Source organism: Notolabrus celidotus, chromosome 15, assembly GCF_009762535.1.
Source record: "Notolabrus celidotus isolate fNotCel1 chromosome 15, fNotCel1.pri, whole genome shotgun sequence".
Lineage (NCBI taxonomy): Eukaryota > Metazoa > Chordata > Actinopteri > Labriformes > Labridae > Notolabrus > Notolabrus celidotus.
The window spans coordinates 32,216,020-32,237,660 of NC_048286.1; the positions used below are offsets into that span (position 1 = coordinate 32,216,020).

Below are 21,641 nucleotides of genomic sequence, written 5' to 3' on the forward strand. Positions count from 1 at the left end.
AATCCCCACAGCTCGCCGCCTCCAAACTACAACAATGCATCACCGAAATAGAAGACTGGACCAACCTCTGGAGAATCACCCTCAACCCTGTCAAAACCCAATGTGTAATCTTCACCCGGAACCAACACCTACAGTTCAACAGCATCAACCTCACACTTCACAACCAGCCAATAAACATCACCAAACAGGCAACATTTCTCGGAATCACCTTCCAAAACAATATGACCTGGACCAAACACATCAATAACCTGGAACACAAAGCACACACCCGTCTGAACCACCTCAAAGCCCTCTGCGGAAAGCATGGCGCATCACCCTCCACAATAACAAAAATCTACCTTGCATACATCCGTCCACTGTTTGAATTTTCTGTCCCAGCCTGGATCACCCTCTCAGACCACCAACTCCACCGTTTACAGTTAATACAGAACAAAGCACTTAAACTGGCCTACAGACTCCCACCCTTCATCAGCAACCACTACATTCACTCCATATCAGGCATCCAGACCATCAAACAACGACACCAAGCAATAGCCCTGAGATTTCTATCATCTGCAACCAACAACCCTGCCCTCCGGAAAACTATCAAGGAAGCACACGCCACAATCAACACCCCCCTGTCACTCATCATTCAACTCAAAAAAGACCTCCACCCACTGAACCCTCCATAACCCAGAAACATCTGCCTGTCCACTGCTGCCTGAGCCCATACCACTACCACACATATACACACATATACACAGCACACTTAAAACATGAAACACACATACATTAACAAACACACACACTCTTTAACTTTTATTCCACTACCTTAGTTAAGTTTATTTTCCCTATTCTTTGTTATTCTTTTTTCTTTCTCACTACTTTACTTTACTCTATCTTCATTTATGTACCTCTTTATTTCTTTCCTTCTCTACTCGTCTCTACTTTTCTCTCCTTTTTTTTGGTTTGGTGCCTTGGTCCACGGTATCCTGTAACCTCTTGAGTCCTTTGCCTCCCTCCTCCTCCCGCCACACAGATAACCATGGACAGAAAAGGGTTACAACACCCTGAGCTGTCCCACCAGGCTCAAGAAATCACCTAACCTAACCTGGTCTTTTCATTCGGTTTGTCAATCTTACACTGAAACAATGAGTGGAAGAGGAAAAGGAGGAAAGGGACTCGGTAAAGGAGGCGCTAAGCGTCACCGTAAAGTCCTCCGTGATAACATCCAGGGGATCACCAAGCCCGCAATCCGCCGTCTGGCTCGCCGTGGCGGAGTGAAGCGCATCTCCGGTCTGATCTACGAGGAGACCCGTGGGGTCCTCAAGGTGTTCCTGGAGAACGTGATCCGTGACGCAGTCACCTACACCGAGCACGCCAAGAGGAAGACTGTGACCGCCATGGATGTGGTCTACGCCCTGAAGAGGCAGGGCAGGACTCTGTACGGGTTCGGGGGTTAAACTCTTCAAAGTCCACGACAACAACAACAAAGGTCCTTTTAAGGGCCACACACTGAATCAATACAGAGAGAAATGTTCCTCCAGTGTGTGATTAACACGCATCTATCTTAACTGATCATGTTTAATATTTCAAGAAAAGTTCAGTGACTTTATTCTGAACATTACTGTGTCCCTGTCAGGCTTTGTTTCACAGTACTAATGTGTGTGAAGAATGTAAACCTGCAGAGTAATGACTGTCATCAGAATCAGCTGTATTGGCCAGGTATGCTTGAACACACAAGGATGACTTGCACTCTTTGTACAAGAATAAATATATAGTATAAACAAAAGAACAAGTGGGCATTACTACTATGTACAGGCTAAAATAATATAATAGTGTAGAGGTAGTTTTACATTAAAGTATATGTAGATACTGCTCGGCCTACTCTCCACTTCCACACTATGTCTATTGAGTTGGCCTAGTATTGTGACTGTGTTTGTATACAGTCTTAAGGTTTTGATGGATTGAGGGTTAGTTTAAATGTCAAAATTGTAAAAACACTGTAAATGAAGCACATTTCACAGCAAAAAAATAAAAATAAACAACATATGGGAATTCTGCTTGGAGAATTGTTGCATTGTATATTTCCAGAGAGTATGGTTTAGTGTTCATCAGAGTGACAGCCTGGGGGAAGAAACTGTTTATGGCGGGTTGTTTTGGCACACAGTGATCTGTAGCGCCTGCTGGAGGGGAGGGGTTTGAATAATTTATGTCCAGGGTGTGAGGGGACGCTACCTGCTAGTGATGGGAATTCCGGCTCTTTTTACTCTGCTCCTCAGATTTTTTCTTGTTTGAATGAATGTATTACCTAAAATAATGTCAAATTAATTACTAATGTAAAAAACCTACATTATATCAAAAGGCTTTATTTATATAGTCAACTCATGGAGCAGAGTTCTACAGAAATTAAATTATCAAGTACAAAAAACAAGACTCATCTCAATTAGACAAAAAGGTCCAATCTCTGATTGTATGTATATTATTTATAAACACCTTCATTAACAGCAGGTTTCCTTGACTGTCTTTATTCTTCCAATTCCATTGATGGATGAACAGTTCTAATGTCCATGACCTGGATGACTGAGATCCTTCACAGACAGTTTTTTGTGGAGCCTGATTGATAACATTTTCGCCGTTGAACTGTGTCTAAAGTTTACTGTGTTTCTTGCAGTCACTCGTTCACTTCAAAGAGTCTGCTCTTAAGAGTCGGATCGTTCGCGACCGACACATCACTAATTCAAACAAGAAAAAAATCTGAGGAGCCACTTGGGAGCCGAAAGAGTCGGCCAGATACATAAGTGTATAAACTCGTCTCAGCAATCAGGCCTCACACTGAAAAGGACCCCTCAGTTCCTTTTTTCTATGCACTTTTCCTCATCTCTAATAAAATGATAGGTTGAGTTTGTCTACACTCAGCCCCTTGTTGGATCACACACCTTGTGAAGTGTGCTAAACATGAAGAATAATGTGTAGAATATGTCTTCATTGGTAGTTTGTTTTAGTGTTGTGGAATATCTGGGACTTCAGCTCTGTTATTGTGATGGGAGTGGTCCTGAAAAGGACCTTTGGGGTTGCTGGTTCACAGCAGTTTTACTTGGAGCTGGTGTACTTGGTCACAGCCTTGGTGCCCTCAGACACGGCGTGCTTGGCAAGCTCCCCGGGCAGCAGCAGGCGGACAGCGGTCTGGATCTCCCTGGAGGTGATGGTGGAGCGCTTGTTGTAGTGAGCCAGACGGGAGGCCTCACCGGCGATGCGCTCAAAGATATCACTCACAAAGCAGTTCATGATGCCCATGGCCTTGGAGGAGATCCCGGTGTCGGGGTGGACCTGCTTCAGGACCTTGTACACGTAGATGGCGTAGCTCTCCTTCCTGGTCCTCCTCCTCTTCTTGCCACTCTTGTTGGGCTTAGGGACGGCTTTCTTAGAGCCCTTCTTGGATGCTTTCCCTGCCTCAGGCATCTTGTTCGAGTCAGATTCTCTTCAGAGGGATGATAGAGTGAGGAGCCGAAGATTCTATTTATATTGACTCAATGCAGATCACACTGCTCTGTCCCTTGAAGAGGATTGGCTGAGCTTCAAATACTTCTTCTTCTTGGGTTTTTATTGGCGGTTGGCAAAAAACTTGGTGCATTATCGCCACCTACTGGTGTGGAGTGTGGATCGGGTACCAATAACCATCTTCTCTAATAAATAATAATAATAATAATAATAATAATAATAATAATAATAATAATAATAATAATAATAATAATAATAATAAATACACAAATAAATACAAATAATTCATACTAATAATATTTCTAAATTAAAAATTAAAGTAATATCAAAACTAAATCCTCTATCAACTTAGTTCTATTCCATAGTCCTCCATGCATCTATTTTTTCTCATCCTGATTATTGTAATGCACCTTTAACAGGTATCAGTCAGAGCTCCCTCCACAAACTCCAACTAGTCCAAAATGCAGCCGCTCAGATTTTAACAGGCACATCAAAATATCAACACATCACTCCTGTCCTTGCCAGCCTACATTGGCTGGCCGTTTTAAGATTTTATTGATTACTTTTAAATTTTTAAATGGACAGGCCCCAAACAATTTAAGCGACCTTTTTAACCCCCTATGTGCCTGGGCGGCCCCTCAGGTCTGTGGATGCAATAGTTGTGCCAAGATCCTGCCTTAGAACAAAAGGTGACTGGGCCTTTTCAAATCAGAGCTCTTGTGGAACTCCCTGCCACTGACGATTGGATAGTCCACAACCTGAACTGCTTTTAAATCCTCACTAACATTTTTATATAAGATGGCATTTCTACACCTCTAATTCTTGAATTTGCTCTGCATTCAGATGTCTTGTTTTGTCTTTTTTCTTCCCCCTGTTTGCACCGTTTGTTATGTTTTGTAATTCTCTGCTTTTTTGTTGTGAAGCACTTTGTAACCTTGTTAAGAAAAGTACTATATAAATAAAGTTTATTATATTATATATTATTCAGAAACAAAAATCTCTAGCAGCCATCCTTTGAATTTCTTTATAATATCAAATATGTTCAGCATCATCTTGTTCTCTCTGTCTCCTTACCTTTGACAGTTCATGACTACATGTTCCTTCTTCTGTACAAAAGTCACATATTCCTGTTATTCTGACTGCACTACTATTCAATCTCGAGTCACCAAAACGTAGTCTAGATATTATTATTTCCTCTCTACGCAAACTGAAGGTACTCCTCATTTTGCCAGTTTTCCTTTGGATTCTGTACAACCACCTTCCTGTTCTCTCCTCTTCCCACATCCTATTTCTCCCTTATCTTATGTTCAATAATGGTCATAAGTTCAGCTTTACTGTATGGCACACTTATTTCTTTTTGTAGCACCCTTGTCTGCAACTCCATGTCCTTTAATTCCTATATGAGCAGGCACCCTCAGAAATATTACTGGCAGTCCCAGCATTTGAAATCTGTAAATTCAATGTTGGATGTCTACTAAAATATCTTTGAGATGTTTTGTTTAATGCTCATCAGTGATTCAGAAGTCAGACTTTTTTTTCTTATAATAATAATAATGATCAAATAAATTGGACCTTGGAATTTTTTTTCAGCTGCCCTAATCCTCTTCCATAGATTTGAACTCTTTGAAACACAATTTAAACATTACATAAACTGCTGCTTGTTTTAACATTGATTAGATTTGAATTGCTCCAATCAATATCAAGCAGTATTAATGTCAAGGTAAGTCACATTAGGATCTTATCCATCAAGCCCTGTTTGAGCACATGCTCCTTCATGTTTTCATCTAAGCATCCTGTTAATTCACATAGGCCTACTTGTGAATGAATAAGCATCATAATGGGATTCTTTTGGAGACACAGCAGTAATGATTGATCTAAAAGAGGAGCCAGTGAGAGTTATCAAGCTTAGTGGTTACAAGTGTATGTGTTTAAAGACAACTTTTCCACTTTGCGAAATGTCTGCTGAATATTTAGATATATATGTGATATTGAAGATGTGGAAATGGTCTCTGTAGTTGTAGTGAGGTGGCTCTTAAAAGAGCCTTTGTGGTGGTTGGAGTAGCTGAAGACAATTTATGCTCTCTCTCCACGGATGCGTCTGGCCAGCTGGATGTCTTTGGGCATGATGGTGACCCTCTTGGCGTGGATGGCGCACAGGTTGGTGTCCTCGAACAGACCCACCAGATAAGCCTCGCTGGCCTCCTGCAGAGCCATGACGGCGGAGCTCTGGAAGCGCAGGTCGGTCTTGAAGTCCTGAGCGATCTCACGGACCAGACGCTGGAAAGGCAGCTTGCGGATGAGCAGCTCGGTGGACTTCTGGTACCGACGGATCTCTCTCAGAGCCACGGTCCCGGGCCTGTAACGATGGGGCTTCTTCACGCCACCGGTAGCCGGTGCGCTCTTACGCGCTGCCTTGGTGGCCAGTTGCTTCCTGGGGGCTTTGCCTCCGGTGGACTTACGAGCGGTCTGCTTGGTTCTTGCCATGTTCTCTGCTGACTGTGAGCGGGAGAGTAATGTTTAAACGCAGGAGGCGCGCTGTTCTTAAGGCGGAGGAGCGGATGTGACAAACTGACGCTGCTTCAGACCTCCGGCTCCTGATTGGTGAGAGGGAGGCCGCTCCTGGAGCCCTGCCCCGCCGCAGAGGAGAGGTTGCGAGCCCCCGCCTCCAGCTCCGCTGCTCATTGGAGAGGAAAGCCTCCAGAGAGTGAAGCGGGGCTGAGCGCGGGGCTGAGCTCGGGCCGCCCTCTGCTGCTCAGATGGAAGTCTCTTCTCTGGTTGGTGCGCCAGGAAAACGCGCGCACAACGCGTGAATATAAGCAGGGCTGAGTTTGTGCATGACATTACTTCTCTGAGTCCAGACTCTAGAAATAACTTAATCATGAGTGGAAGAGGCAAAACCGGCGGAAAGAGCAGAGCAAAGGCAAAGTCCCGCTCTTCCCGTGCCGGACTCCAGTTCCCAGTCGGTCGTGTCCACAGACTGCTGCGTAAAGGAAACTATGCCCAGCGTGTCGGTGCTGGCGCACCCGTATACCTGGCCGCCGTGCTGGAGTACCTGACCGCTGAGATCCTGGAGTTGGCTGGAAACGCTGCCCGTGACAACAAGAAGACTCGTATCATCCCCCGTCATCTGCAGCTGGCTGTCCGCAACGACGAGGAGCTCAACAAGCTGCTGGGAGGAGTGACCATCGCTCAGGGAGGAGTGCTGCCCAACATCCAGGCTGTCCTGCTGCCCAAGAAGACCGAGAAGGCTGCCAAGAAGTAAACACGCATCAAGGACTTCTGACAAACACAAAGGCTCTTTTAAGAGCCACCACACTCCAACAAAAGAGATCTATTCCTGTTTAATGATTACACAAGTGTTACTAAACTTATATTTTAGTAGCACAACAATTGTCTTTTGAGTGTAGTGGAGTAAAAGTAGAAAGTATCCCCCAAAATAATTCTTGAAGTACAGAGATGATGGACATCTTGCTTCAGAAACAGCCTTTATTTGTCTTGTGGAAAATAATCACATTGCCTGATAAAGTTGACTGTCAAAAGACAACAGGATGAGGTTTTTGTTGAAAACCTCTGCCACTCACCACTGCACTTTATCATATTATTTTAGCCTGTACATATTAGTCAAGCTATTTGTTGTTTCTTTGTATTTATAGCTAAGGTTATTGTTATTATATTTTCATTTTATTTTTTATTGTAGTTCTTATTCTTATTCCTATTCTTATGCCTTGTACAAAGAGAGCACAGTTTACCAAAGTCAAATTCCTTGTGTGTTCAAGCATACTTGGCGAATAAAGCTGATTCTGATTCTGATTCTGAAACACTACTTTTGCATGTATAGGACAAGAGATAAGAAGTAACACTTTGACCACAAGGGGGCGCCAGAATCCACACAAAACAGAAGTTCCTCACAGCACCTTTTTAAGTACAGTACTCAAGTAAATTTACTAGGTACAGACACATGAGGAGATCAGTGCAGTATATTATCATTCATTTAAACAACATTCACATGCTAACAATTCAATTTTATATCTAAACATGTTCTACAAATGACTGAAGAGATATCCTCCAATATGAAGAAAAAGATGTTCACTGAAATGAAGACAGGGCCCACAGGATGAGTCCTCCATGCAGTCAGTCAGTGCTGATGAGGTCTGAGTCTGAGAGGAGCTTCTGTAAAAACACAAAGAAATATAATAATCATTCAATTCTTTGTGATTCATTGTTCATCTAGCTTGTTGAATGGCCTGTGACCTTTGTCTATATCAGGGGTCAGCAACCTTTAACACTCAAAGAGCCATTTGGATCTGGTTTCCACAAAAAAGAAAACACATAGGAGCTGCAAATCCTTTTTGACATCTAAAATGAAGATAACAGTGCATTGTTTTTCCACCTTTATGCTATGTTAAAAAAAACTATAGTGTGTTGCTTGTGAAATCGGTGAAGTGCTACAGAGAAAATTACAGTTTATTTCTGTATGCAAAGAAAAACATTTGAACATTTTAAACTCTGGGGTAGAAAAAAACACACTTGGAAGGTTTATGTCATAAAAAGCTGAACTTAAAGCTGCTGTGAGGAACTTTTGATTTATATCAATTTTGGCACCTCTTTGTGGACAAAGTGACACCTCTTATCTCTTTTTCTTTACATGCAAAAGGGGTGTTTTCAACAGAAACTCCACCCTTCTGTCTTTTAACAGACAGATGTATCACTTAATGTGATCATTTGCCATGAAAACAGGCGAAAAGGGTGTTTTTAAAGCCAAATGTCAATTATGTAGTCTGACACCTACCCCCTCTGAGTGGTTGAAGGCATTAAAAGTGACAGAAAAGGTGTCAGTGTTGTTTATGGTTTTGTTTGCTTTTGAAGGTCATGAAGAGGCATCAGTGTTGGTTTCAGTCTGAAACTCCTCATAGTGCCTTTAAATTATCCATCTGGTTAACAAATATCCTGTGTAATGACATCCTTTGTGTACCAGAGCGTGGAGTGGAGCGTCAACCTACATTTTAAAGGTGACATATCACGCTTTTTTCATCAATATATATTGGCCTAAGAGGTCCCCAAAACATGTCTTTAAAGTTTATGCTCAAAAAAACACTTTGAGATCAGATTTTGGTCTGCCTGAAAAACCCTCTTCTTCAGTCCTCCTCAGAACAGTCTGTTTTCTCTCTGACCACGCCCCCTCAGGAAGTGGATGTGCCCTCGGCTGTCCAGCACGTTGATCTAATGTTTACATGTTGGCTGAATATACACGGCTGCTCAGAGATCACGTTACTTCAACCCTCTGAATCTGATCCAGAATCTGATCCTGACGGAGAGGCGCCTGCAGCAGGACCTTTCTGAAGGATTGGTCACAGATTTAGTGTTTCTTGTTGTTTTATTTATCAGTATGTCGACGTGTGTCTTGGTACACAGCTACAGCTATGAACAGGTAGCTATGTGGCTATGCTATTTAGCGCTAGCACTTATCCATGACAAATAAAAATCATCCACTAGATCTTCAAATCTGCAGACGTGGGGAGTAAAACCGACCTTTGTGTTTATTGAGACAGCCTACAACTAGCATGCCTCCCTCCTAAGCTCCTTGTTAGCACACATGTGTGCAGGGAATGAAAAACGGAGGAGGGATTCAGTATTATTTTATACAGTCTATGGGCTGAACAAGCTCCGAGCTCTGACTCCGTGACAGACCGGATATTGTTGTTAAGTAACAAAAACACTGAAGTCTGAAACGGCTCGTTTCAGCACACATTTACAGAAAGGTGGAGAAATCAGAACAGGGGCAGAATGGATTTTTTTCATTCTCGGGGGGTTTGTAGACATGCCAGGGACACATATTTCAGGTAGAGAACCATTAAAAAGTCAATTTTGCATGATATGTCACCTTTAATATATATATATATATATATATTTTAAGTGCACTGAACAATGGAAAATACATATTTGCAAAATATGTGTGAGACCCGCCAGTGAGAAGCAAACGGAGGACAACATTTTTAGATTTTTGACAACTACAGAAAAAAGAAAATGTCTCCATGATAATTCAAATAAAATGTTCCTTACAGTATTTCAATTTCATTTAGCAGATGCTTTTGTCCAAAGAATCAGAATCAGCTTTATGGGCCACATACAGTGGATAGCAGAACTCTACACACCCCTGTTAAATTGTCAGCTTTTGTGATGTTAAAAAAATGAGACCAAGATAAATCATGTCAGAACTTTTTCCACCTGTAATGTGACTTATAATGTGGACAAATCCATCATATAGTGAGGGCATCTCCTGTGCACAGCCCTCTTCAGACCAACCCACAGATATTGAACTGGATTCAGGTCTGGACTCATGGGCCATTCCAAAACTTGAATCTTCTTCTGGTTAGAAGATTATTATTATTATTATTATTATTATTATTAGTAGTAGTAGTAGTAGTAGTAGTAGTAGTAGTAGTAGTAGTAGTAGTAGTAGTAGTAGTAGTAGTAGTAGTAATAATAATAGTAGTAGTAGTAGTAGTAGTAGTAATAGTAGTGCAGGTGCAGCTCAAAAAATTAGAATATTGTGAAAAAGTTTTTTAAAGTATTTTTTGTCACTCAAGTCAGAAAGTGAAACTCATATATTATATTGATTCATTATAAATAGAGTGACATATTTCAAGCCTTATTTCCTTGTTATTTTGAAGATTATGGCTTACAGATAATGAAAACCAAAATTCAGTGTCTCAGAAAATTAGAATATTACATAAGATCAATAAAAAAAGGACATTTTAAACAGAAATGTCCGGCTTCTGAAAAGTGTTTTCATTTCTATGCACTCAATACTTGGTTGGTCTTCCTTTTGCATGAATTACTGCATCCATGTGGCGTGGCATGGAGGCGATCAGCCTGTGGCACTGATGAGGTGTAATGGAAGCCCAGGTTGCTTTGATAACGGCCTTCAGGTCATCTGCATTGTTGGGTCTGGTGTCTCTCATCTTCCTCTTGACAATACCCCGTAGATTCTCTATGGGGTTCATGTCAGGCGAGTGTGCTGGCCAATCAAGCACAATAATACCATGGTCACTGAACCAGCTTTTGGTACTTTTGGCAGTGTGTGCAGGTGCCAAGTCCTGCTGGAAAATGAAATCAGCATCTCCATAAAGCTTGTCAGCAGAAGAAAGCATGAAGTGCTCTAAACTGTCCTGATAGATGGCTGCCTAGACCGTGGACCAACACCAGCAGATCACATGGCACCCCCAAACCATCACTGACTGTGGACTTCAAGCAATGTGGATTCTGAGCCTCTCCCTTCTTCCTCCAGACTCTGGGACTTTGATTTCCAAATGAAATGCTATTTTCTTTATGCTCAAATACAGCACTCTGTGAACAACCAGCTTCTTTAGCAATGACCTTTTGTGACTTACCCTCCTTGTGGAGAGTGTCAGTGACTGTCTTCTGCACATCTGTCAAGTCAGCAGTCTTCTCCATGATAGTGTCCCTACTGAACAAGACTGAGAGACCATTTAAAGTCTCAGGAAACCTTTGCAGGTGTTTTGAGTTCATTAGCTGATTCGTGTGTGACACCATGAGTTTCCAATATTGAACTTTGTCACAATATTCTAATTTTCTGAGACACTGAATTTTGCGTTTTCATTATCTGTAAGCCATAATCATCAAAATCACAAGAATTAAGGCTTGAAATATGTCACTCCGTGTGTCATGAATCAATATAATATATGAGTTTCACTTTCTGACTTCAGTGACCAAAAATATTGAATTTTTTCAAGATATTCTAATTCTTTGAGCTGCACCTGTATGTCACTGTAGTCAGTGTTTCAGACTTTTCTCAGCACTGACTTGGAGGGAAAATAGCTCCACATTAGGTTGTGTGCATCTAATTGGTCAGTGTGTTTATGAATGAATACTGCAGCAAAACCCATGAAGTGCAAAAAAGATCTTTGTTTGTGTTAATACACAGCAGAGGAACAGTTTGTGTCAATGATTGAAGGCAGAGGACATGTCCACAGAGACAGAGAGCAGCTCAGAGAGGAAGCCAGGACAAACTGCAGCACAGGCCTCAGTCCTCCTCCTCTGTGTGTTTGCTGCGACCACAATAACCTGATCTGATGACAAACTCTTCATCAACACATGGATGTTTGTACTCTGAGGCTCTGAACATACACGTGGAGCAGCAGGAGAAGCACTTTTCACCGAGCTCTGGAGCTTTTAAAATCATTTTAGGGGAGAAATGAGAGAGAAAAGCCGCTGCGCAGTGCTGCTCACGGCGGTGAATCTGTGCGCTCCGGAGGCTCCACGGAGAAGGCGCAGCGCGGAGCAGAGCTCAACATGACTCCAGTCTGAGGAGACACAAGTCCACTATCTGCTCCTTCACTCTCAGCCCCCAGCACGGCTCTGTCTTTTAGTTTGGACTCTTTTATCAGGGGGAGAAAACACAAGAGGCTCGGCTTTCAGACGCACCCAGAGGAGACACAGCCCGGGTTGAGTCTCTACGGTTCTCATGGTGCGTTTAAGAGCAGCGTATTGCTCAGTGCGCTTTTACACGTCAGTCACTCTGTTGTGAAAGACTCTAAACGACTAAACTATGGCAGAAAAAGAAGAAGCTCCAGCTCCAGCCCCAGCCCCAGCCCCGGCCAAGGCGGCCAAGAAGAAGGCTTCCAAGCCAAAGAAGTCCGGATCCACTCTCAGCGAGCTCATCGTCGCAGCTGTGGCCACGTCCAAGGAGAGGAACGGCATGTCCGCAGCCGCCCTCAAGAAGATCCTGGCTGCAGGAGGATACGATGTGTTGAAGAACAAGTCCCGCGTCAGGATTGCCCTTAAGAGTCTGGTGACTAATGGCACCCTAGTCCAAACCACGGGAACCGGGGCCTCCGGATCCTTCAAGATAAGTAAGAAGGTCGCAGAGAAGAAGCCGGCGAAGAAAGCTGCTCCTAAAGCCAAGAAACCAGCAGCGACCAAGAAGTCCAAGGCAGCGGCAGCAAAGAAGCCAGCAGTCGCGAAGAAGTCCCCGAAGAAGGCCAAGAAGCCCGCGGTGGCCAAGAAAGCAGCCAAGAAGCCCACAAAGAGCCCTAAGAAGATTGCAAAGAGCCCTAAGAAGATTGCAAAGAGCCCTAAGAAGCCAACCAAGAGCCCCAAGAAGGTGGCCAAGAAGGCTCCCGCAGTCAAGAAAGCCCCCGCAAAGAAGGTGGCCAAGCCCAAAACCAAGAGGGCAGCAGCCAAGAAGTGAGCTGAAACCACTGAAGATAAACCTCAAAACTAAAGGCTCTTTTAAGAGCCACCCACATCTCACACTGAAGAGAGGAGTCCAGTTCATTCATGCTCACATTTAACACATTTACTCCATAAGACAGACACTGATTCTTATTAACTTAGCTCTATGGCAGGGGTTCCAAAAGAGTGGGTCACGTCCCCCTGGGGGGTCGTGAGACACAAATTTGGGGTCGTGAGATGTTCTCCAGAATGTTTTTTTTTAAAGTTATCTAAAAATAGTACTTTTTACCTATTATAGTAAAAAAAATAAACAAAAATAGTAGCTAAACTTGAAATAAAACATTGAAGTTAGAAATTTTTTTTTTTTTTTATAGTTTTCTGCCTCTTTTGTTGCCAGATGACTCCTTAAGTTTAGGGTTAGTGAACAGTTAATTATCAAAAGCATCAGTAGCAGCAGGTTATTATGAGAAATGAAGCCACATTAGATCACTTTGAGGAACAGTGGGGGTCACGAGTCTTTGGCACCTATATTTAGGGGGTCTGGGGCTGAAAAGTCTGGGAACCCCTGCTCTATGTCAGGCAATTAAACTTCTTACAATAACATCAGACAGATAACAGATGTTTTAGGTGATGAGAAAAGGACCCAGATAATTTACACATGAAAAAGTCTGAATGAGCTTTAAAACCAGCTGTCACTTAAAAGTTTTCAAGTTCACCAATATATACAAATATATCAGTTTATTTCAGGGTTTTTTTTTTTCAAACATAAAAAAAATACAAATATTCATTCTCTTCTCTTTAGGGTCAGCTCAGGAACTGACCGCAGTAGGATGAAGCTACAGGGGGTCAGCGAGGCCACGTGAAGACCTAAGTCTTAAAGCTGCTCATGAATGGAGCGGTTTCTCTCACTGTCTTCACAAATGTTCTCTAACGAGTGCTGGGAAATGAACTTCTCAGGTGGTGCTAACAGTGATCTCAAGGTGGATGAAAAACTACTTCCTGTTACTTCAGTACTAATAATCATAAGCAAAAGTACTTCTATGCATTCATGACTGCATTTATGCTTAATTTTAGATTTTTTAAGAAGTACTTTGAATGCTTAAGTATTTTTTAAAAGAAAATACTCCATGACTCAATAGTTTGAATGAGCAACTTTCACATGTATTGAGGTAATATTTGACCTGTGGGATATTTTAATTTAAGTAATGCAACTGTATACTTTTGTCCACTACTGCCTGTCACACTACTTGTATTTATAAGCTGTTTGTGATATTGTAACCTTCTCCAACGCTTACATTATAAACAGGTTCATTAAGAGCATTTAATGAACAGGTGGTGTGGAAATGGTCTCTGTAGTTGTAGTGAGGTGGCTCTTAAAAGAGCCTTTGTGGTGGCTAGAGTAGCTGAAGACAGTTTAAGCTCTCTCTCCACGGATGCGTCGGGCCAGCTGGATGTCTTTGGGCATGATGGTGACCCTCTTGGCGTGGATGGCGCAGAGGTTGGTGTCCTCGAACAGACCCACCAGGTAAGCCTCGCTGGCCTCCTGCAGAGCCATGACTGCGGAGCTCTGGAAGCGCAGGTCAGTCTTGAAGTCCTGAGCGATCTCACGGACCAGACGCTGGAAGGGCAGCTTGCGGATGAGCAGCTCGGTGGACTTCTGGTACCGACGGATCTCTCTCAGAGCCACGGTCCCGGGCCTGTAACGATGGGGCTTCTTCACGCCTCCGGTAGCCGGTGCGCTTTTACGTGCTGCCTTGGTGGCCAGCTGCTTCCTGGGGGCTTTGCCTCCGGTGGACTTACGAGCGGTCTGCTTGGTTCTTGCCATGTTCTCTGCTGACTGTGAGCGGGAGAGGAATGTTTAAACGCAGGAGGCGCGCTGTTCTTAAGGCGGAGGAGCGGATGTGACACACTGACGCTGCTTCAGACCTCCGGCTCCTGATTGGTGAGAGGGAGGCCGCTCCTGGAGCCCTGCCCCGCCGCAGAGGAGGGGGAGCGAGCCCCCGCCTCCAGCTCCGCTGCTTATTGGAGAGGAAAGCCTCCAGACAGTGAAGCGGGGCTGAGCGCGGGGCTGAGCTCGGGCCGCCCTCTGCTGCTCCAATGGAAGACTCTTCTCTGGTTGGTGCGCCAGGAAAACGCGCGCACAACGCGTGCATATAAGCAGGGCTGAGTCTGTGCATGACATTACTTCTCTGAGTCCAGACTCTAGAAACAACTTAATCATGAGTGGAAGAGGCAAAACCGGCGGAAAGAGCAGAGCAAAGGCAAAGTCCCGCTCCTCCCGTGCCGGACTCCAGTTCCCAGTCGGTCGTGTCCACAGACTGCTGCGTAAAGGAAACTATGCCCAGCGTGTCGGTGCTGGTGCACCCGTCTACCTGGCCGCCGTGCTGGAGTACCTGACCGCTGAGATCCTGGAGTTGGCTGGAAACGCTGCCCGTGACAACAAGAAGACTCGTATCATCCCCCGTCACCTGCAGCTGGCTGTCCGCAACGACGAGGAGCTCAACAAGCTGCTGGGAGGAGTGACCATCGCTCAGGGAGGAGTGCTGCCCAACATCCAGGCTGTCCTGCTGCCCAAGAAGACCGAGAAGGCTGCCAAGAAGTAAACACGCACCAAGGACTTCTAACAAACACAAAGGCTCTTTTAAGAGCCACCACACTCCAACAAAAGAGATCTATTCCTGTTTCATGATTACACAAGTGTTACTAAACTTTACCTCTCTTTTGAGGGAGCTCTTAAACACTGAAGGTTCAGTAAATTGAATTATTGCTATTATTTGTCAGTATTAATTCTTAAAACCACAACTCTATTTCCTTACCACTTCATACAGCCACTCACTAAATACAGATACAACAATGCTCTGTAATGTGGAAGCATGATGGTGCAAGATTGCTGCCAGTAAGGGAAACTGCTCATATGTAGACTTAAAAAAAAAAAGGTTAATTCTTGACAAAAACTAACCCTATTTGTATATTCATGTGATTACACTTAATACACTATTCTATCTCTATCTTTATTTATTCTATATACTAATGCATATTATATTACATTTCTACCTAGAGTACTACACACTGAACTTTTAAAGCTGACAATCTCACTTGTCTTTTTAATTTGTCTTTTTCACGAGTAGCTAAGAAGTCCTCACAGAAGCTTCTTTATCCATTCAAACATTAAAAATAACGTAATATGACTTAATATTAATTTTTAGCTCAAAAGGAACAGTTACCATTACTTCATTTATACAGATTGCCTTAAAGCTGGGGTTGGTGTTCAGATTTAGATCCACTTTTTGTTATACTGGTTAAAATGATCTGTATGTCCTGATGGCAATCAATACATAATGTGTTCTTAAAAAAGAGCTAAAAAAAGCTGCCGGAGTAAACCTGGGAAAACACCAACCAATCACCGTTTTTTGGGTGCCAAAATTTTAAACCATTCAAATCCCGTCCGGCTGTTCTGCCCGCCTCCTGCGCGTACATTCCCCCGGCGTGCACTCTGAGTCCCCGTCTCCTGCCTCTGCTGACTGCCCCTCTCGCTCCACCTCGGCGTCGTTTTGGAGGAGCTCTGAGGGAGGAGGGGAGGGGTTAGACGCAGTCCTGAGGAAATGCTTCATTCAAATTCATGCTAGTTTTCCGAGACTGCCAACCCCAGCTTTAACAGTTAGTACATGGGTTAGTTGAAGTGAGTACAAATAAATTCTCATGCTAAATTGATCGCAGTTATAAACCTTCAGTGGTTCAAGGCAAGTGGTTTCCTCAAGTGAGTTTGACATACTGTTAAAGGTGTAACAGCGCTGGTCTGAATTGAAACTAGAGCTTGAATTTATTTAACAAATGATGAAAACTAGCATGACAAAAGTTGAACCGAAACAGAGTAGTTCATTTGATACCTTTTATGTGTCATTCTATGTCAGTGAAAACATAAACCTTCTTAAAAGGCTGTTCTGCTCATCTGGTGTCAACACAGATAGATTTTGAAAACTTTCAAATTATTATGATTATTAAATAAATGGGCAATAAAGTACTACTAGGAAGTGTACTTCAAACACTGTTAATCCTTGATTTACAGTAAGCTTGACTACATCACACCAAAAACTACTGTGTAGGTGGACCAGTGACATGAAATCAAAGAAGGGGTTCAGTGATTGGTTGAGAGGAAAATAGTCATTTCCTTTGACCTGAGTAACAAAAGGATCAAATCATTTGACTTGGAAAGTGTTGAGGTAAGTGCACTTGGCTGTATGCGGTAAGTTGTAAAATAAACATCAGCAGTCCAAAATCTTGCCTTGGATATGTCAATCCCTTCATTTAATACCAAACAATAAAAGAAAACTAATACAATAAAGTACTACTTGGAAGTAGTAGTATATATGTATATATACAGTGTTACACATGTGTGTTTATATACTGTATATATATGTGTATATGTTAGGGGTGTAACGGATCAAAAAACTCACGGTTCAGATCGGATCATTTTTCAGATCAGCAAAAAAAATAAAAAGACAAATATAACTTTGTCCTCCATTTATTTTGTAAAACACTTTTAAACTTTTGCCCATTAAATAAAAACAACCATCAACTCAAAATTTACTCTGGGCCCAGTCCTGCCTCATTCACTGCATTTCATGGCATGGCAAGTGAAGGAGCAGAGGAACTTCAAAAGTTTCACTCCATTCTTCTTTCATTTGCTGATTTTCAGTCCACTTTTCTTTGAGATGCAAACTGAACACACCGTTTTCGTGCATTCTAGGGCCCTACAGCTGGCAAAGTGCAAATATGCGAACTGCTCCAGAAATGAAAGTGAAAGTTAAAAATTGCACTCGCAGCAGTGGACTCTAAGTGACCCAGTAACAGCCTGTCTGCATATCGTTGACATGGAGACAAGTCCCAGGAAACACGACCAGAACACAGAGTGAAGGAATAACAGTTCGGGGGCCATGAACAGGCGGCCGGATGCGGTCCGCGGGCCGCGTATTGACGGCCTCTGGTCTAGTGGGTGCGCGACGGAATTTCATAACGTGGCTCAATCACATTCAGCATTCCCTGTATTTCACAGGGAAACCCAAAATGCTCCCATACATGTGACTTAAAAGTTGCAGGAGGGTTTTCAAGTTCCTTTGCTCCTTCACTTGCCATGACTACTGCTGTGCTTGACGAGTGAGTGTGGATTGAACATGCGGTCATCACGTGAACACGCGCAACTTTTTTCATCAACCGATCCGCGGACCACGTCCGTGGAGAGGCATCACGGATCAACGATGATCCATTGCACCACTAGTATATGGATATATTCACACACCATTCAGTTTGTTCTCAGAAATATGAAGTTTAAAAATTCAGCCTGAGAGGTTGTTCATATGAAATTGTCCTAAAATGTGGTCATATATGAACTGATGTATGAAGTAACTGTTAATTACCATACCTTAACTAATGATGTATTAAACACCATGTCATTACATGAAGTCATAGTGACATGATCATTAATTCATACAGAAATTAATCATGAGTCATGCATTACTTCAACATGAATGAAGCATTATTTCACTTATAAAACTGTTCCATTATTGTAAGGTGTGTTTAATTATCAGAATCAGAATCATCACCCTTTATATAGAATAAACCACATCTTTCCAGCTTCTCTTCTTACTCATGAAGTCCATCCGGGCACACTCATCTTCATGACGTCACGGATGAGCAGAAAAAAACAGGAAAGCTACTATTGGTCGAGGACCGTCACATTTCTTAGAGACGTTTCCTGCTCTGAAGCTCAGCCAATCCTCTTCGAGGGACAGCGCAGTCTGATCTGCATTGAGTCAACATAAATAGAATCGTGTTACCCTCCCTCCATCATCCATCTGAAGAGAGTCTAACTAGAACAAGATGCCTGAGCCAGCGAAAGCACCCAAGAAGGGCGCTAAGAAAGCCGCCCCTAAGGCCAACAAGAGTGGCAAGAAGAGGAGGAGGACCAGGAAGGAGAGCTATGCCATCTACGTGTACAAGGTCATGAAGCAGGTCCATCCCGACACCGGGATCTCCTCCAAGGCCATGGGCATCATGAACTGCTTTGTGAGTGATATCTTTGAGCGCATCGCCGGTGAGGCCTCCCGTTTGGCTCACTACAACAAGCGTTCCACCATCACCTCCAGGGAGATCCAGACCGCCGTCCGCCTGCTGCTGCCCGGGGAGCTTGCCAAGCACGCCGTGTCTGAGGGCACCAAGGCTGTGACCAAGTACACCAGCTCCAAGTAACACTGCTGTGAACCAGCAACCCCCAAAAGGTCCTTTTCAGGACCACCCACATCACACTAACAGAGCTGAAGTCCCAGATATTACGCAACACTGAAACAAACCGGGATACTTCTGATGAAGAGATATTATTATATATTATTCTTCATCTTAAATCCTAGCTCCTTTTCAGTGTGAGGCCTGATTTCTTCAACGAGTTTATATGCTTGTGTATCAGGTCGAGAGGACTGTTTTTGGGTAAACAAACTATAAATATCTTAAATGTTTTGATGAGGAAATAGAAAAGAAGTTTCAATAAATATTATACACATTCTATTCTAGTGCAGTGATCTGCTGAATCATGCGATCACAATATCAGACTAAATCTAAAACTAGTGATGTGTTCTCCCGTCTCGAGGCTTCGAAGCGTGTGCCGGGTAATCCAGGAAGATTTCTGTGAAGCGCGTATCGAGGCTTGTGTTGATGACGTATGTGGTGTAGTGATGGGAATTCCAGCTCTTTTTAGAGAGTCGGTTCTTTTGTCTCGGCTCACTACAAAGAGCCGACTCTTTCGGCTCCTAAGTGGCTCCTCAGATTTTTTCTTGTTTAAATTAATGTATGGCCTAAAATAATGTAAAATTAGTAACTAATGTAGAAAACATACATTATATAAAATGTGTATTATTTATGAGGCTTTATTTATATACTCAACACGGAGCAGAGTGCTACAAAAATTAAATTATAAAGTACAAAAAACAAGACCCATCACAATTAGACAAAAAGGTCCAATCTCTAATTGCATGTATAATATTTATTAACTTTTAAAGCCCTTCATTAACAGCAGGTTCCCTTCACTGTCTTTATTCTTCACTTATTGCACTGATGGATAAACAGTTCTAATGTCCATGACCTGGATGACTGAGAACCTTCACAGACACTTCTAATGTGCAGGTTTTTTTGGGGCCCTGATAGATGACACTTTCATCTCACACAGTCAACACTCTGCCTTTGAACAGTCTATGCCATTGAAATGCGTCCACAGTTTACTGCGTTTCCTGCAGTCACTCGTTTTCTCACCTTTCCAGTGTGTTCTCTGTGTCGCACATGTTCTCCCTCTCATCTCCCTCCTGTTGCTGCTCACTGTGCTGTGTGTGTCTGTAACCCCTCCCCTCCCAGTTCTGCTCAATGTAGACACGTGATTGGTCAAGACGCCACCATGTCTCGACCAATCACGTGAGGCTTTAACTGAAAAAGACGAGAAAAATTAAAAAAAACGGCTCCCAGTCAGGAGGCGGCTCCTGTCGTTCACTTCAAAGAGCCGGCTCTTAGAGCCGAATCGTTCACGACCGACACATCACTATGAAATATAGTCACAACCTTTTGACTCGGCCATTGTATCAAACACAGACACCACATTAAGAAGGTCATTATTTATGTGTTGGCATCACAAACATAATTAACTTATTCAATTCAAAGATTCACACACCAAAGGGATGGTGTCATTATAATCACTGCGCTTATTTTACATTGATTGTCCACTTGATGGCGCAGTAGAGCAAATGGAGCACCATGAAGCTTCGGCCCATGAGTGAACCAATTGGATGGAATTTTCAATGCTTCAAAAAGCTTCATCTCGCCCTCTCTATCAAAAACACTTCTTTATTTAATTTTCCAACACCACTGACGTAAAGAGAACCTTAATAGCGCTGTGACTCAAAATCCACGTCGACAACAAGCGTGTCCGGATGTGTGCATCACTTTCAAGTGTCCTTGTCAAATTGATGAAGATGTTTTCTTACTTTGCTTGTGTTGTGAGCTCTCAGGGCCACCGTAATATCCTGTCTTGAGTTATGTTTCCTGACTCATCATGGAGTGTGTGCATGAAAAAAACAGAAAGAAAAATCTATATTTCTTTTTTCTTTTTGTGACGCAGCCACATTTCAGAACTTGGAAGGATTTTAAAACTCTTGTAGTCCCAGTTCAGTCTTTGCCGATATGACAGACTGTCGAGTGTAATGTTAAAGGTGACATATCACGCTTTTTTCATCAATATATATTGGTCTAAGAGGTCCCCAAAACATGTCTTTAAAGTTTATGCTCAAAAAAACACTTTGAAATCAGATTTTGGTCTGCCTGAAAAGCCCTCTTCTTCAGTCCTCCTCAGAACACTCTGTTTTCTCTCTGACCACGCCCCCTCAGGAAGTGGATGTGCCTCGGCTGTCCAGCACGGTGATCTAATGTTTACATGTTGGCTGAATATACACGGCTGCTCACAGACCCGCGTTACTTCAACCCTCTGAATCTGATCCTGACGGAGAGGCACCTGCAGCAGGACCTTTCTGAAGGATTGGTCACAGATTTAGTGTTTCTTGTTTTATTTGTCAATAATGTCGATGCGTGTCTTGGTACACAGCTACAGCTATGAACATGTGGCTATGCTAACTAGCGCTAGCACTTATCCATGATAAATAAAAATCATCCACTAGATCTTCAAATCTGCAGACGTGGGGAGTAAAACCGACCTTTGTGTTTATTAAGACAGCCTACAACTAGCATGCCTCCCTCCTAAGCTCCTTGTTAGCACACATGTGTGCAGGGAATGAAAAACGGATTAAAAAGTCCATTTTGCATGATATGTCACCTTTAAGATTATTTCAACAGTCAGAAAGGAAACCTGGTATAGACCAGATATTTGATCTGTAAAGCTTACCCTCAACTTTCTGTTTGGAACAAAACATTACACA

At 42.9% G+C, this 21,641-nt stretch overlaps 6 protein-coding genes across 6 annotated transcripts; 5 read left to right on the plus strand and 1 right to left on the minus strand.

Moving 5' to 3' along the window:
• The first annotated feature begins 1,115 nt into the window (after positions 1–1,115).
• Positions 1,116–1,599, plus strand: LOC117826288 (histone H4). The gene has a single exon (XM_034702240.1). It carries the CDS (start codon positions 1,131–1,133, stop codon positions 1,440–1,442), a length of 312 nt encoding a protein of 103 aa, XP_034558131.1. The 5' UTR covers positions 1,116–1,130; the 3' UTR covers positions 1,443–1,599.
• Positions 1,600–3,051: 1,452 nt separating this feature from the next.
• Positions 3,052–3,456, minus strand: LOC117826923 (histone H2B 1/2-like). Its single transcript, XM_034703348.1, has one exon. It carries the CDS (start codon positions 3,439–3,441, stop codon positions 3,073–3,075), a length of 369 nt encoding a protein of 122 aa, XP_034559239.1. The 5' UTR covers positions 3,442–3,456; the 3' UTR covers positions 3,052–3,072.
• A 2,863-nt stretch (positions 3,457–6,319) lies between these two features.
• LOC117826425 (histone H2A-like) lies at positions 6,320–6,795 on the plus strand. The gene has a single exon (XM_034702462.1). The coding sequence runs from the start codon at positions 6,359–6,361 to the stop codon at positions 6,740–6,742; it is 384 nt and encodes a 127-aa protein (XP_034558353.1). The 5' UTR covers positions 6,320–6,358; the 3' UTR covers positions 6,743–6,795.
• Positions 6,796–11,935: 5,140 nt separating this feature from the next.
• On the plus strand, positions 11,936–12,807 carry LOC117826423 (histone H1-like). The gene has a single exon (XM_034702459.1). The coding sequence runs from the start codon at positions 12,050–12,052 to the stop codon at positions 12,689–12,691; it is 642 nt and encodes a 213-aa protein (XP_034558350.1). The 5' UTR covers positions 11,936–12,049; the 3' UTR covers positions 12,692–12,807.
• Positions 12,808–14,876: 2,069 nt separating this feature from the next.
• Positions 14,877–15,448, plus strand: LOC117826424 (histone H2A-like). Its single transcript, XM_034702460.1, has one exon. It carries the CDS (start codon positions 14,895–14,897, stop codon positions 15,276–15,278), a length of 384 nt encoding a protein of 127 aa, XP_034558351.1. The 5' UTR covers positions 14,877–14,894; the 3' UTR covers positions 15,279–15,448.
• A 3,089-nt stretch (positions 15,449–18,537) lies between these two features.
• Positions 18,538–19,047, plus strand: LOC117826426 (histone H2B 1/2-like). Its single transcript, XM_034702463.1, has one exon. The coding sequence runs from the start codon at positions 18,553–18,555 to the stop codon at positions 18,919–18,921; it is 369 nt and encodes a 122-aa protein (XP_034558354.1). The 5' UTR covers positions 18,538–18,552; the 3' UTR covers positions 18,922–19,047.
• Positions 19,048–21,641: the final 2,594 nt, after the last annotated feature.